The sequence below is a fragment of the Vidua chalybeata genome, chromosome 2 (assembly GCF_026979565.1).
Source record: "Vidua chalybeata isolate OUT-0048 chromosome 2, bVidCha1 merged haplotype, whole genome shotgun sequence".
In the NCBI taxonomy this organism is placed as follows: Eukaryota; Metazoa; Chordata; class Aves; order Passeriformes; family Viduidae; genus Vidua; species Vidua chalybeata.
Window position 1 is genome coordinate 37,610,997 of NC_071531.1, and position 15,942 is coordinate 37,626,938.

At 38.8% G+C, this 15,942-nt stretch overlaps 1 protein-coding gene across 3 annotated transcripts; it reads left to right on the forward strand.

Moving 5' to 3' along the window:
- Positions 1-1,477: 1,477 nt before the first annotated feature.
- BIVM (basic, immunoglobulin-like variable motif containing) lies at positions 1,478-15,931 on the forward strand. Of its 3 annotated transcripts, none has more exons than XM_053934848.1 (11): positions 1,478-1,742; positions 2,822-3,422; positions 4,224-4,350; positions 5,269-5,364; positions 5,451-5,555; positions 7,308-7,402; positions 8,614-8,746; positions 11,012-11,083; positions 11,942-12,025; positions 13,598-13,694; positions 14,450-15,931. In XM_053934848.1, the coding sequence occupies exons 2-11, from the start codon at positions 2,933-2,935 to the stop codon at positions 14,738-14,740; spliced, it is 1,590 nt and encodes a 529-aa protein (XP_053790823.1). In that variant the 5' UTR covers positions 1,478-1,742; positions 2,822-2,932; the 3' UTR covers positions 14,741-15,931. The 3 variants fall into 3 exon arrangements, with proteins under 3 accessions (XP_053790823.1, XP_053790824.1, XP_053790826.1); XM_053934849.1 differs by having other exon boundaries at positions 1,478-1,650; XM_053934851.1 differs by lacking the exon at positions 11,012-11,083.
- The last annotated feature ends 11 nt before the right edge of the window (positions 15,932-15,942 follow it).

The following is a 15,942-nucleotide window of genomic DNA, read 5'->3' on the forward strand; positions in this document are numbered from 1 at the left end:
CCTCTCAGCAGGATGGCACTGCCATGTTAAAAAAAGCACAGCAGCAATGAAGTAAAGGTGACACACTTCCACCCTCCTTCAGCTTTTCCTCCCCCCACATAAGTGCAGCTCAGGGAATCCATGCAGGGATTTGGCACTATTTGTCAGCACCCAAACAAGTTATAAGATAAATCATGCAACCTAATTTTAGTATTGGCTGTCAAAGCCAACATCGCTGCTATCCTAATGCCTATAATTTGGCTCAGATAAAAACGCTTTGGAGGCAGAATTATTTAATTATATCAAAGGCTTTTGGCCGACTAATGCTCAACAGGCTTCCAGCTGGCAAAGGCATAAGGGATGCACAAGGGGCAGGTTGCCTCAGGATGAAGCCACATAAAACTACGGAATGGGATCTAGGTCTTCTCATGTCCAGAGGATGGCAAACATGGCTGTGCCCACAATTGCTCAAGCACTTTGGCAATTCATCTCTGCCTAACCACTGAGAACCATCAAGTAACACTAGCAATTCAGGAGCTATTAAGATTCTGTTTTTTTCCATTAATTGCAGCACCTCTCACAGAAAGTATTGCTGCGAGTAGAGGCTCTGTGGACTGAAGACACAGTGTTGTAATTGCCAGGAGTGAGTCTTCTGTCAGTAGGATATCGTATAACTTTTTGATATTTTATTTAAAATGTTATAACGACTTTGTTATAAAATCAATCAGAATATTTTAAAATGAATTAATTTTACATATTTGGGGCAGTAGCAGAACAGCTCCAGTTGCATCTTCAGTGTCACTATGTTTGTTCATGTTGACTGCAGTGAAGGGTGAGATGACAAATATTGACAGCGATTCCAGACAGTGTTACCTGAAATAAACTTTTGTTCCTTCATACAGTTTTACAGAAGCATTGGTGTTACACATGTTCTTACTACTGTCAGGGGAACCGAGAGAACCCTGGTGCAAATATAATTATCTGGTCCAAGCATCCTGCCCAGACATGGTCAGCCCAGAACACATTGCACAGGATTGCATCCAGACGGTTCTTCAGTATCTCCAGTGAGGGAGACTCCACAACCTCTCTGGGCAATCTATTCCAATGCTTGGTCACTTACACAGTAAGTAAGTTCTTCTTCATATTCAGGTCGAATTTCCTGTGCATCGGTCTCCGCCCGTTGCCTCTCGTCCTATTGCTCGGCACCACCGAGCAGAACCTGGCTCCATCCTTTTGGCACCCTCCCTTCAATACTTATTGATGAGATCCCCTCTCAGCCGTCTCTTCTCGAGGCTGAGCAGGCCCATCTCCCTCAGTCTGTTTCTCACTATTCTGCGCCAAGCCCTTACATCGGAGACACTTCCTTCCCCCGCCATCTCCGACCTGCTCCTCCCCTCCCTCCCCCGCCCGCCCGCCCGCGGGGCACCAGCGGGCGAGACCATGAGGGCGCATATGGGGGGGAGGGCTACCGAAGAGGCGCAACTCACGGCGCCGAGGCGCAGTCGCGGCCCAGCAGGGAGGCGCTCGCCACTGGTTCCTCCGAGGCACCGGGAGGCCCCTCAGCGGGAGCGCGGCCGCCGGGCAGCCCTACGCCTCCCGCCGTCCCCGTGCGGCGGCGGGAGTTGGTGCGGGCCGGCGGCGGAGGAGGCGGGGGGCGGCGGGGGCGCGCAGGTGAGCGCGCGGCTGAGTCTGCTTCCGGCGCGCCCGCGTCCCCGCTCCGCCGCGGCCGGGGAGGCGACGCTGGCGAGCCGCGCTCCGCGCAGGTAACACGGGCCGGGGGCAGCCCCGCCGCCCCTGCCGCCGCTGCCCCTCGCAGGCGCCCAGGAGGGGAGCGAGCCCACGGTCCCGGGGGACCGCTTCCCCCAGCCCGCGGCTGTTCACTCTGGAGCCGAGTGGCAGCGGCGCAGGGGGAGGGGCGGGTGCTTGGATGTGTCCGTGCGCTCCGTCAAGCGGAATCCGGCCGGCCGCGGGGGGACGGAGGCGCTCCCGGGGCGCTGCAGGTGCGGGGCAGCGGCCCCAAGCCAGTATTGCAGGAGGAGGCTGTGGAGCGGAATTCCTGCCTCCCTCGCGCCAGGTTCCCATCTGCGGCGCGTCTGCAGACGTGCGAGATGCTGAGATGACAGATAACACACACGCTGTCAGCTTGCCCTTTAAAAATGCTCGTTTAAAGCAAGCCAGCCAGCCGTCTAAATTTGGTTTTGGTAATCCTTAGCTGCCATAAACAAAACCCGCTTTTCCTTTTTTCACTTTATCTTGAAAAATAAGAGGCACGTAAAAATAAAAGGGAACCTTTAACAGGTATAGGAAGAAAGCACTGGAACAGATTGAGGGTGGTGTTGTCAATTTGCAGTCGATAAGGTTATAGTTACTGTAATTGTATGCTTGAACTACACTTGCAGTAACAGTTTGCAGGATTCAGCACAATTAAGACCTTAAATTATGACCTTAAATTGCTGTATGATGATTTATTAATTTGTATAACTTATTTTGGGCTCCACAGTGCATTGTGACCGTAAGGGATAGAAGAGAGCAAACACAACTAAGAACATGTAGAAAGCTTTTAATTTTTTAATTTTTTTTATTCGTGTGCTGGTTTATAAGTGTAATTACTTATTGTGTCCTCATCATGATACTACTGTGGTGTATGCTGTTGGCACCTCACAAATGATAAAAAGTGTATGCAAAACTTGTAGAGTTCTAGAGATGCTTAGGGAAAGATACCACGTGGGTTGTGGTACCTTGAAGGGTATTTCAGCATTTATTGGCTATGAGTTCAAAGATAACCTTTGTGTATATTTTATGCTGACTGAGACACCTGTACTAACTTTATATTTTTTTTCAGGTACCTCGTTGATACCTTGCAGAGGCAATGGAGGCAATGATGAAAACCCTGTTGTAATTAAAACATAAAGAAAAAGTATTCTTCGCTGTGCAATATTCTTAGTATCATTCAATGCCTACTATTTCAGAAGATGAAAAGGAAAATGGTTCTGGAAGTAATGGAAACACTGAAGACAGACCTGGGAAAGAATCCCCGGAAGCTTCTCTTCACGATCCTGTGAAGCCATACTGCATGTCAGACGCCTCCACTGCATCCTTGGTGTCTAGGGAAGATGGGCATTATCCATGGGGATGTCCTGTGACTCATACAAGAGAGAAATTTTATACCATCTGCTCAGACTATGCTTTTTTAAACAGAGTAACATCTATTTGTAAAAGTCCAAGTGCTTCAGTTAGTGCCTGCCTATCAAGTAGTGCTGCCTTAAATGATGGAAATAACACACCTAACTTACTCAGCGTTCAAACTGGTGCTTCAGAGATTATCTACAATGAAGATGCTAACTTGGAAAGCCTGCCTGGCAAACTTGGAAAGCTTCCACTGGCATGGGAAATAGACAAATCTGAGTTCAATGGCGTGAACTCAAATCTGAAGAACAAAGCAGGTGAGGTGGTGAAGTTTTGGTGTGAAAGAAAAAGGCTTCATGTTTCTGGCTTGTTTGTGAAGGGAGCTGGCCAGCACATGTGTCCTGTGAGGAAGTGCCATAGAAGATCCTGTACTTCATTTCAAGGAACTTGCGTGCGTTCTGGTATCCTCCTCCCACAGCCCTTCCCCTGTGTTGTTGGAGTGGTTTTTTTTCTTTTGTTTTAGTAGGACCTAGTATATTATGCATCTGGATGTATGGCTTCAAAAGAGGACAAAAATATTTCTGCTGTAGCACGTGGCCCAACTCTCCATTTTCTACTGTCACAGTGGCTTATAAAAAGGAAAAGACCTTGGGTGTATATTATTATTAATGGATTTCATATAAGTTTTTGTCAGAAACTCTAGCTGGTTGCAAGGCTAGCAGTAAAAAACAAGCATTTCATTATGTTCTGTGCCTACATAATGTTAGGAGACGGGAGGTCCATGTTGGTCTGAGAGTCTATTTTTGGGATGGGTGATTTAATGCATTAGGATAATCAGATTTACTTATCTCTCTAAGCAGTTGGGCAGGTCATAATTAATTCTGTTCCATGATCTAAACACCATTCGTTTACAGAGCTAATAGCAGCTTTACAAACCTGTTGACAATTTAGGTTATGTATTTGAGCTTTCTCCTTTCAGTTAATGTTTAGTCCCATTTCATGCTTACTAACACAACTGGTGTCTCTATTTGAACTGTATGCTATTACTAAAAGTATTTAAGAAGAAAGCTGTGAATGGCAAACTAGACATTAATTTGATTCTGAAATTTGATTTGCAGGCAGCATGAAGAAACAAGGGACAAAGAAAAAATCCGTGGACAAAAAAAGCAAACAATACAGGGAGTGTCCTCAGCGTTCAGCTCTTGAAGACGTGAAGGAGAGAAAAGTATTGGACCTTCGGAGATGGTAGTATTTATGAACTCATTTATGAAGTTATGAATTTATGAACTACACTAACCATGTAGTTTCTCAGTAAACACTGTTGCTAGTTACCTGATTTCAAACTTCTCAGTAAAGTCTTTGTAATTTTTTTTAGTAGAGATGTTAAGCATACACACACTGTCTCATGCATTCTAGAAGAAGAATTAGAGCTTCCCTCCCATCTGTTGAAATTCTCAAAGCATTTTTCTTTCTAAATATTCCTTTTACTTTCAGCAAAGGGAAATACTTACATGGGCATTCATTGCAAAAAAAATACAAGTTCAGTAGCATGGTCAGGCAAAAAGTAACCTTAAATGTACCATTGATATGTTTTAATTCTGATTTTACTTTTTATTGGGAAATACTTGCTCAGAATCTGTAATTTCTGTACAACCATTACTGTATTAATATAGCTCATTAATTTAATTAGTTTAATGCATCTGTCTGGTTCTAACTTTTTGTTTGTGACACCAGAAAGTTAACCTAGGGAATCTGTGGCCCAGAATGACATTCATTAGTAAATTGGTAGAGATGCGGTTTGCCACAAGTGCATGTGTTAGAAGGGACTGGATAAAACCATTTTTAATATTAGTATAGAATCATATTTTCCTACAGGATCATTTGCACAGATCTCCCATGGGGCTGTTATAAATTTGTTTTATATGAGATAGGGTAGTGGCATCTGGCAAAGAAATTGATTAACATATTTGCTTAATTTTTGTTTTTAAGGATAGAGTTGTTTTGGATTTTTTTTTATTTGCTCTTTATTTTAATACAGGTGACATAAAAACATTCAAAATAACATGGCACTTTAGTGACATGGCACACAAAAAAGTAGTTCAGGTTTGTCATATACATGAGTCAAAATTGTGTTACTAATATGTTTGAGGTTTCTTGTTCAAGGTATTGTGTTAGCCGACCTCAATACAAGACTTCCTGTGGAATTTCATCTTTAGTGTCTTGCTGGAATTTCTTATATAGCACACTAGGAGCTGGAAGGTAAAGTCACACATAGACTGCTTTGCTTTGCCTCTAGAGTGTCAAAACTATGTTTCTAATTGCAACACTTTTTTTTTTTTTTAAAGTTTACCCCCCATCACTCAAGAAGAAGCCTTGCATATACTGGGCTTTCAGCCCCCATTTGAGGAGATTAGGTTTGGTCCCTTCACTGGAAATACAACTCTAATGAGGTATGTTTGGTCTTTTGATGCAGCTAAGAGATAGAACCTTTAAAAATTCAGTAGTAGTTGATGTGTTTAAAAACAAAGGGGCTGACATGTTAATCCTCTTAAGTTTTAGAATAACGAAGCATACCTGAGAACTCTGACAATGAAACTTCTTAAAGAGTTGTTTGCACTGGCCAATTTGAATGGTGTCATGTTGGTACACAGGTCAGGTCAATGAGAAATTCTATTTGATTTTTGGTTCGGTTTGTGTAATGGTTATATAATACTCTAATGAGTCTAGTCTCCTGGTTAGGAAACTTTCTCTACACTTATTTTCCTATTTTTGAAAGTGCATGTTAAATGCTTGCTAATAGCACTGAAATGGCCTGAAAAGACAATTGGTACACTGTTAGCTTAATGTAAAATGTAATTTAAGAATTGAAAATGAGATAGTGCTGAATCCGTGCTGCAATGGAGCTGTTCAGGAACAAAAAGTGGAGTCACAGAACACTTTGAAATTTTTTATCACTTCTGCTCCACTGTTTCCTGATATTTAAAGGTTGGACCTAAAATTCTTTGTCGTTTTTTTTTTTTTTTTTTTTGGTATTGAATTAAAAAGACATTTGAGGATTAAACAGAGCCAAGAAGCATATTGTACTAGAGTGCTGAACATTTTGACAGGGCTTTGGAGTGTTAGCTTTTGTTGAGATTACAAACTTTTGCAGTATTCTTGCTTACTTCATGAATTATATTTGGTTTAGTTAATTTTTTTAGGACAGTATATAATATTTCGCAGATCAGGGTTGTGCTGGATTTGAAAATGTGGCAGCAGTCTATTCTCCATCTAGCACACTGGCTAGATCATTGGGAAATGTAATGAAAATTTCCTTACCTGCTTTAGGAAATTCAGATCCAGGATTTGTATCTCTTCAGGAGTATGTCAGGGTATAGCAAGTCTTATAGACCAAGCTGATCTAATGTTCTGTCTCTTCATGTCAGCAGTTTATACTGTTGAAAAAGTTAAACTTATAAATCTCTTTTGATTTCTTCTTTGAGCATTCTCTATGCCACAGAGAAGTTACCCATCTTTTTGTTTTCTTTTTTTTTTCATGCCTGGTCCAATAATTTTGAAGTGCTTGGCAGATTGGGAAACAGGAGGGCTGGGAGCCAGCCCCATTACCCAACATAGCTTTATGACTGAGATATTATCTTCAAACATGTGAATTTGAATCTTCTAATGTGGAAAAATTGCTGGCCTGTCCTCACTTAGTGCTGCAGTGAGGAGTTGCCATATGAAGCTCCTGTAATGCTCAGGCTTTGTGAAGTTTAGGTGAGAGAAACCCAACAGGATAAGCAAAAGTCTCACTTGGAGGGTCTCTTCTCTTGTCTTAGATTTCATTTATGTACCCTACAAATCACGATTGAAGTTTGGCACCTCAGAATTTATGTGTCTTTCTAAAGGCTGAGTAACTGAACATTAGAAGTGACTGGGCTAAATACAATAAGACCAACATTTCACATCCAGATCTTTGGTTATTATGTATCTATGTCAAATCTGGAAAAGCAAAATGAAGGAAAAGGCTCTGTGTATTTACTTTTCTGTCTAGGATATGTTAAGTTTTGTATTGGGTGCTGTGGTCATCTACAATCTAAATATTAGTGAGGTAGGTACTTAGTAGCACACCAAGACTTTTTTCCCTAAACTGTCATATGTGAGAAATGAAATTGCATTTAATAACTCTTGAGTTACTACAATCTTTAAGCTTATTGTTTCAGATGGTTTAGGCAAATAAATGATCACTTCCATATCAAGGGATGCTCATATGTTCTGTATAAACCTCATGGGAAGAACAAGACAGCTGGAGAAACTGGTACGTAGCTAATGCTAAAGTATCATCTTACAGCGTATAAATTGAAAAATCCTGCAGTGTGTAGCATTTGACAGGATGAAGTCTGTAAGTAGTACTTCCAGTCCAATATAAGGTATCAAATAGCTCCAAGTTGGCTGGTTTTTCTGGTTTTACTTTATCTCCTATTTAGCTAAAAATTGCATTTACACTTTTATTATGATAAAATACATTCTGCTATGTATTCTGCTGTCACAGAATACATTCTGCTATGTATTCTGCAGTCACATAATTGGAATTTTAAGATATCCAGGAAAACAACTGCGTTTGCAGTTCTGTGTTGGTGTGTAGGAAGATTTCTTTGCTGTCATCCACTGGGAGAACAAAAAGAATTTGTCCTTACTTAATATTTTATGCTTTTAAAAAGCCCAGTTTTAAAGGTAACAAACTTACGTGTTCTGCCTGGCTGTAGCTAACATCTCTCTCTAAAGCTAGGTGATGATTCTCAATTAGCATATGAAGCTGCATTTTTGTCTGCTTTTTAAGTGTGCTGTTTAAAAAATTTTACTTTTGTGCACAGTTTACTAGCCTTCAGTATGGTCTGGATAGTTACCTTCTAACTGAAAGGTTCTTTGAAAGCACAAAATCACTCTGAAAAGTTTTAGATATTATTAAAATGGATTTTTCTTTTCCTTGACATCTCACTTAAGAATTATCATGTTTCAGTGCCTCTTCTAGTCTTCTCCTGAAACTGACCACTGTGGTCACATTATAAACCATTGCATGCCTCTATGTCTTCCTGAGACTAGGAAGCTCCAAGGGGCTCATGATACCAAAATGTTTGAGTGTTTTCAGTGGTTTCAGTATTATCATCAATGGGTGCCCCATCTGACTTACGGCAGCTGGGACTGCATTCTGTTGCAGTGTGTATTTCCTAGGTTAAGAGATACTTTTGGTTCTTTTTTAAATTTGATTTTGATCTAAACACAAAGCATACTTTATATTGCATTTCCCTGGTACAGACTGTGCAGCAGATAGTGTTTAATTTCCTGCCTGGTACAAAAAAAATAATACGTTAGAAATCAAAAGTGTATTTTGTGCATGCCTGTCAGGTCATGTCCTCCCACTTAAAAAGCAGTGTAACTACTTTGTTGTCAAATAGGTCTTTTTTTTCTGCTGACTGTGTTACACAGGATCCAAAGCACCCTGGCCTGTAACCTGATCTTTCTGTGTAGCTGCAGGGGCCCTAGCGAAGCTAACACGTGGACTGAAAGACGAATCAATGGCCTACATCTACCATTGCCAAAACCATTATTTTTGCCCAATTGGATTTGAAGCAACCCCAGTAAAAGCTAGTAAAGCCTATAGGTAAGATACTGTGTTTGTGCTTATTTTAGTGGGAGCAACACAAAAACTTACTGCAAATTGATACAATTTTTCTCCATAAATAATGGTTCGATTTGTGTCATACAGGCGTCTGTCTGAGCTAGAAAAACACTACAGTGTGCTTTGAAAGGACTGACTTAAAATGAAACGTAACTAAACAGACTACACTGAGAAAGCTTAAAACAGAAAACTCTAAGTGGTATTAAGAAATTGGTTTTTTAAGACCTTCTAGCCATGTAGAGAGAAGGTGGTTATTTTATTGAAGGACAAGTGAAGGTAACTAATCTGAAAAATGAAAACATACAGGCTGAAAAAAGGCCAGGTGGGTTTTTTTTAAGGCTAAACAATAAAAAGCCAGCTAATTATAGGGAGAATCTGTTCCTAGAGCGCTTGGAAGGGAAAACAAAACTGTGTGTATGTTGCAATTTTCCTTTGTAAACTAGAAGCAAAAAGTCTGCAGTGATATTAACCCTTCATGAGGTGGATGTGATGAAATTTAAGTTTAGAAACCAGAGCTTGTTTATGGTAAGATCAGGAGTTGTGTAGGTATCACAAGATGGTGGTTATGTAATTTTGTTGCATTAATGTTGACTAATAATGGTGGTGGTGAACTCCAACTACTGGCATGTAAGGCATAGAAAAGTAAAGATGTGTGAAGAATTTGTTACCAGGAATTGGGAGGGAATGGGAGGAGAAAACCAGAAGAGATCTTTGAGCTAAGACATTAGGTCTGGCTTTTTTAACAATGCTTGAAATGCTGGAGTACTTCTATAAGCTTAAAATGCCAGTTATTTTATAATAAAAATACAGTTCCCTGTATAATAATTTCAGATTTGTCAGAGTGACATTACTAGGATGATATAATGCAATAGTTGAAATAGCTTTCAATTAAATGCAGATTTAAAAAAAAAAGGTAATAGCATTAATATTCTACAGAATTTGAGGAGAGTCTTGCATTAAAGCCACAAATTTTAATTTTGCAAATATTAATTCTTGAGATATGTATTAGTTTTTGTAAGGCATTTACCTTGCTGCTTGATGTAGAGTGCTATATGTTGTAGAGTACTCTATGCACTCTCTTGAGGATAGTAGTTTGTTTTACCTCATTCACCAAGTCATATTAAGCTGTTTTTCCTCTCTCCAAGTAGTTGCAAACATGGTGTGTGTTAAAGGATTCTGTTGGACTTTCTCTGTATTCAGCCATTGGTCATTATTTATTAGTATTATCATAGAGCATAAGTAGTCAATCCCTGAGAAAATTAGGAGATACCAGAACTGGGGAATGTTAAACGATGAAAAGCGTACGTCAATAGTATAAGGTGAATTTCTGCCTATTTGCTTGCTGAGCAGTCTGACTTCGACTTTGTTGAAGAGGTAGGGTCACATCAAGGAATAGAGAATGCTAGCTCTACTTTTTGGAGTTCAAAATGGTCATTGATTGGGGTGATAAAGCATAATCATCTGAATCTAATTGGTTCCCAGTATGAAGCTTATGATAAGGTTAATGAAAGCTTTTAAAATATGAACAAAAGAATACAGTTTTTTATTGAGACTGAGTTCACTGACTTGCCAGGTGTGTGAGAAGAGTGTAAAAAATATTCCCCAAGTAGAAATCCAGCACATCAGTCTACTTGAGTCTAATAAAATGTTAATTTCTTGCTTACTCAATCAGTTAGGAAGAATCTGCACTAGAAGACCAAAGTAAAAAAAAAAAGTTTACTAGCTCCAAAACACAGTCTGAGAAATAATATGGTCCAATGTGTGGAAGCATAACATGCCTTTTAACTAATTCAAATTTATATTGTTTAGTAATGAGTGAGAACAACTTTCATTCTTTACCCATGGCTGAAATGTATTCTTAGTCACTAGTGATGTTATTTTTAAGTTAATATTAGCTTTCTTTCTTAACAACAGTTCTCTTCTAAAAATGTAACATGAAATAATAAGTTCAAGAAGCTTTTACAGCCTTACTTTAGGCTGGAGGTCAGACCAGATGAGCATCCTGTTTTCTTTGTATTTTCTGATCCTACTGAGGAAAAAAAAAAGTTTTGTTTTTAGGAGGACTAGCAATAGATTCTGGAGCAGTTCTTGTTTGCCTGTTTTTGCACTCTACTTACTAAGTAAAGTTTTTATTTAAAAATCAAGCTAAGAAACATTTTAGGTCCCAAAAGAAGTGGGTGGATAGGTTGCTAGGCTGAGCTTAGAGACAGTTTTTAGGTCACCCACAGACTTCCTGTATGATCTTAGGTTGCTGGATTTGGACTCGGGAGACCTGGGTTCAGTTCCCAGTTCAACCACAGACTTCCAGTGTGACTTTAGGTAAGTCAATAAATCTATCCTGTGTCTTGGTTTCCCATCTTTGCACTGATGGAATACATTGTAATTTTACAGGAATTTTTTTGTAAGTAAACAAATTGTTCCAAGCAATAAGACCATATGCTGTCTAATACCCTAGGCAGAAAAACATCAAGTTTTGTCACAGTTGAAACTGATGTCGTTTTTCATGAGATAATTATACACAGGAAGTCACAGAGCAGTCCTGTGTATTTTGTCAGTTCTGCCCTAATACCTGTCAAAAATTTTCCTTGATAAGGTTACTGCAAGCTTTGAGCTTTTTGGAAGTTGATTACAAAGTAGTATTAATTCAAAGGTTTGGATTTTAGTACCTGGTTGGATGTTTAGGAGGAAGCGTTTGAAGTCACCAGTTTTGTTCTTACAGGTTACCCTACAGCTCTTAGTAACAGCTGTCAGCCAAGGTATAGTTTAAAAATAATGGAAAGGACTCTCATGACTGTTAGACATCACTGATAGGGAGGAAGCTGTGTATGCCACATTTATGTGGCGTTCCACAACTCTTATTTCTCTTGTTTCCTATATACTTACATTTGCATCATGTACCAGACTGTCTTTCATCCCAATAAAACTGCTTTTAGTGAAAGTCTGTCTTCCTCCCAAATAACGTGTACTAGCATCCCCAAGGTTTGCTTTCAGGCCTTGAAACAAAAGGCTCCCTGTGCACAATTGCAAGCGGTATAGCACAGGAGATGGTTTTTAGTTTGGCTGGGGAAATAATTTTAAATGTTAGAAAAATCTTAAAAAGAACAAGAGACTGTTAATATCTTTTTCTTTTTAGTATGCACAGTAAATCTTACTGGGATTGTATCTTCTATTGAACAGGGGTCGTGTCTTGCAGCAAGAAGTAGAATACTGGATCTTAATTGGAGAGCCCAGCAGAAAGCATCCAACAATACATTGTAAAAGGTATGTTACTTGGTAAGAATGTAAAAGAATGTTTTCTTTCAAAACAGTTTGTAGTTCTCTATTCAGAGTCACTGAATGACATTTTAGTTCTTTTTAATGAATATAAACGTGTATATATATGTATCTAATAGAAACAAATGCTGCTTTAGTGAGAAGCTTGTGTGTTTTGACCTCAAAGCTGGCTCTGAAGCTTTATATTGCCTGTCAGAACATATGTGTGCTGCTGAAAGCCAAAGCCCATATCTCTTGTTCGAGTGTGACACAAGTCATATTAGTCAGGAAGAAAAGGCAGTCTCAGCTGTCTAAGGTCGTGCCAGTTGTGACTTAGAAACTGCATGGTGCTTGGAGGAGTTAACATTGGAGCTGAGGACATCCACAGGCTGTGTCTGGGCTGTGCACAGAATATTCTGCTGCTGCTGAGATATCCTAGCTCAGGTGCAGCCTGTGCTCTGTTGTGTTATTTGCTTATCTGTGCATTCAAACAGTACATTTATGATGAGGTTTGACGCAAACAAATTGTTGCCTAAATTAGACATACAGACTAGGAGAACTACAGGGTGCTGTGTAGAAATATCATGGATTACTTATATTTAATAATTTTTTGTCAGCGATATGACCTTATCAATAACTGCAAACATCTGGACTACAAGATGAAGTGCAACAAAATTAAAATCACATTATGCATCTGATTAATGAGAAATGGTATATTATAGGTCCCAAGGGTAGAACTTTGTTGTGTGTTATGTTAGCTACAAATGGCACAGGAAAAGGTTTCTGAATATGTAATAAAACCCTTTGTAATACTAATTTTGATTGTCGAGACAGTCTTCCTCCTGCTGCATTGCCAGTGAGAACTGGCAGAAAGTCCTGTGCTTAAGGAAAGGGGGGAAAGGTTGGAGTAGTAATGCATTTTCTGAATTTGGAGGGTGGTATTAGAGAGAAAGAGGTAGTTAGACCTTGATAGAAATTAAAAAGTCATGTGCAGGTTTAAAGAGATCTGGAATATAAAAATATTTATTTCAGTTAGGCTGGAAGTAATTATGAATCTTTGAAAAGCTGAGTGAATGGGGAGTGATTGAATTGATAGTTTAGAATTAAATAAAGTGGAGGAGTGAGTTATGATGAGACCTGTCTGGTAAAAGCACATTTAGTGTGTGAAAGAAACCAAGGAACTGAACAAAATAATACAAAAGGGTAGGAGAGGTTTAAATTTAAAAAAGGCTCATGTTTCTCCTTGCCTAAACCACACTTAGCCTCTTTCTTTCCCAAACTGATGGATTGGTAAGCGTAAGGAATGTAATTATGACTCATGGTGCTCTTACTCATTTTGGAAGGTGTTTCCCAAGAGCAGGAATAATCAGTGTGAATGCTTTGATTAAAAGCGACACTTCTGCATCTAGCTTGATGTCTTTAATAGTGATACTTTTGTAACTTTACACATTCATTTATCTTTAAATCACTGATAAGACTATTTTAAGCTACAGATCTGTATTTGCGTGTATGTGTACGTGAGTCTTTGTGCTGCTGAGGTTTCATAAATATCAGCTGAGTAGTAATGATTTTATTCTGTAGGTGGACAGATATTGTCACTGACCTAAACACTCAAAATCCAGAATATCTAGATATTCGACACCTAGAGAGAGGATTGCAACATCGAAAAACAAAGAAGGTAAGGTAAACTCACTAAGATAGGAGGAAACTCATCTTAGGTTTTTGCAAACTTACACATACTTCAGCAGTGTAAGATAACTTCACTAAAGGAATTTGTTCTGTTATGAAGTGTTGCTGAGGACAGAAGTATAATGTGGGTTTTTGCATACTGAAGTAATTTAGATTTACTTGATGGACAAGATAAGTATCAGTAGCTGTATCAGTAGCTTGGTATATGCTAGGATGAACCAGGATATCTGTGTATACAGAATGTATTTGGTCAGAATATTTAACTTGGTAGGTTTAAAAGGTAGCTGCAGCAAAAATGTTCTGCAGAGAAATTACAGACCCGTTGGGGTATGACCCTCCAATGACATTTAAGTAGGAAAAAAAGTACAGTTGAGCAGGATCATGCATAAAAGAATATGTGTATCTCCCTTGTGTGAAGTTACTGTCAATGCATGTGGCTTTCTTTCCTTTAGATAGGGTTGTATCTCATGGGTGGAGAATGTATTTGTGATTTGTAGATTGAAACTCTGTGAGAAATAATAGAGGAGATGATTTCAGGTGCGAAGACCCTATGGAAGACTGTGTCAACAAGATGAGAATGGACTAAAATAGATAATTGCTGAGAAGGTAGCTAGAAAGTAAAAAAAGACTAGCAGAAGATAAGTGGTACTGTCACTTACTAAAATGTTGATGTCAAATATCTATGTGTGTTAGAAATGTACCTGTGGTGTGCATTTAACAAAGAACCTTTTTTACTTTGATTAGGTTGGAGGAAATCTTCATTGCATCATTGCCTTTCAGAGACTTAACTGGCAAAGATTTGGTCCTTGGAATTTTCCATTTGGGAATGTTAGACAGAATAAACAATCCCAAACACAAGGACAAGGAATTTCCAAATCTGAGAGTGAAGACAATATATCTAAGAAACAACACGGGCGACTGGGTCGATCTTTCAGTGCTAGCTTTCATCAGGAATCTACGTGGAAGAAATCTAATCTTCGGGAGAGGAGGAACAGTGGGTACCAGAGTTACAATGATTATGATGGAAATGATTAAAATTAACTTTAGATTATAGAGTTGATATATTAAAGTTAGTTTTAATCAAAACATATTAAGGATTTATTAGTCCTAGAACACATAAGAATAGAAATTATGGTATAAGATACAGCTTCATAATTATTAAATAAATACGGTTGCAATAGATGAGATCTGGTGTATAAAGTGACAGATAAGCACAGATTGTTGTAATTTTGCAATCAAAGGTGAATATAATAGCAAAATCAATCATTTCTTTTGAAATAATTGTACTATGTCCTGATCTGTGAAAACAAAAGAGCAGGTTGAAATCAGTCAATATAATAAACAGACTTCATTGAATATACTTATTGTTCAAAAGCATGAAAAATTATGGTATGACATTATAAAAAAGGGTTATTCTGCAAATGGTGTAAGGATAAAAGTAAACATTGCCTTTGTTTTTAGCACTTCATTTTAGTAAGGCTGCCCATATCCAGTGCAAATGAAAAAACACATCACATAGGTTAGAAAACCTTGGATTTACAAAGAAAATGTACATTCTCTGTTTAAGTCCTATTTGATTTCTGTCAGTCAGATAATCATATCTTGTCAAGCAGGTCTCAAATTCTTTTCCCTTTTCTGGTTGCCTGTTTTTGACTGAGGAATCACCTGTTTGAGGACAGAACTTCTCTATTATTTTTGCTCTGTGGGTAAAGTGGCTGAATTCTTACCCTGGAGCCTCCTGAGAGCACGGACTCACTTAACACAAGCTTATGAAATTCAGCATTAAAAGCTGCTTTTACCATTAGCCAAATGAGCTAGCTGAACACTGAGTTCTGTTGGCAGTTCTTTTCCTTGTTCAGTCTTGCAATCTCTGTCTTTTGTCTGCTGCTTTTTTCATTTTGTGTGAAGGGGATGCAAGTGCTGAAAATTGCTGACCACCCCGATGATATACCTCTCAGCCAGCACACAATTCAAGCTTTTTCAGGTGTCCCAGGTGAATTATTATTTTTTTCCTTTTTCTCTTTCCCTGATAAATCCAGTTGTTTGCCCAAACACATCTCAACAGTTGTGTTGTTCTATGTACAAATGTTCATACCTGCTCAAGGATTAATTTTTTGACATAAAAAGATTTGTCATGGAATGCAGGGGTTTTGTAGGTTGCTGCTTTTGTTAACCAAAAATGGGAGACTTTTAGACTTTTGTTCATTCAATAAAATTTGTTTTCTATCTTGTTGTTT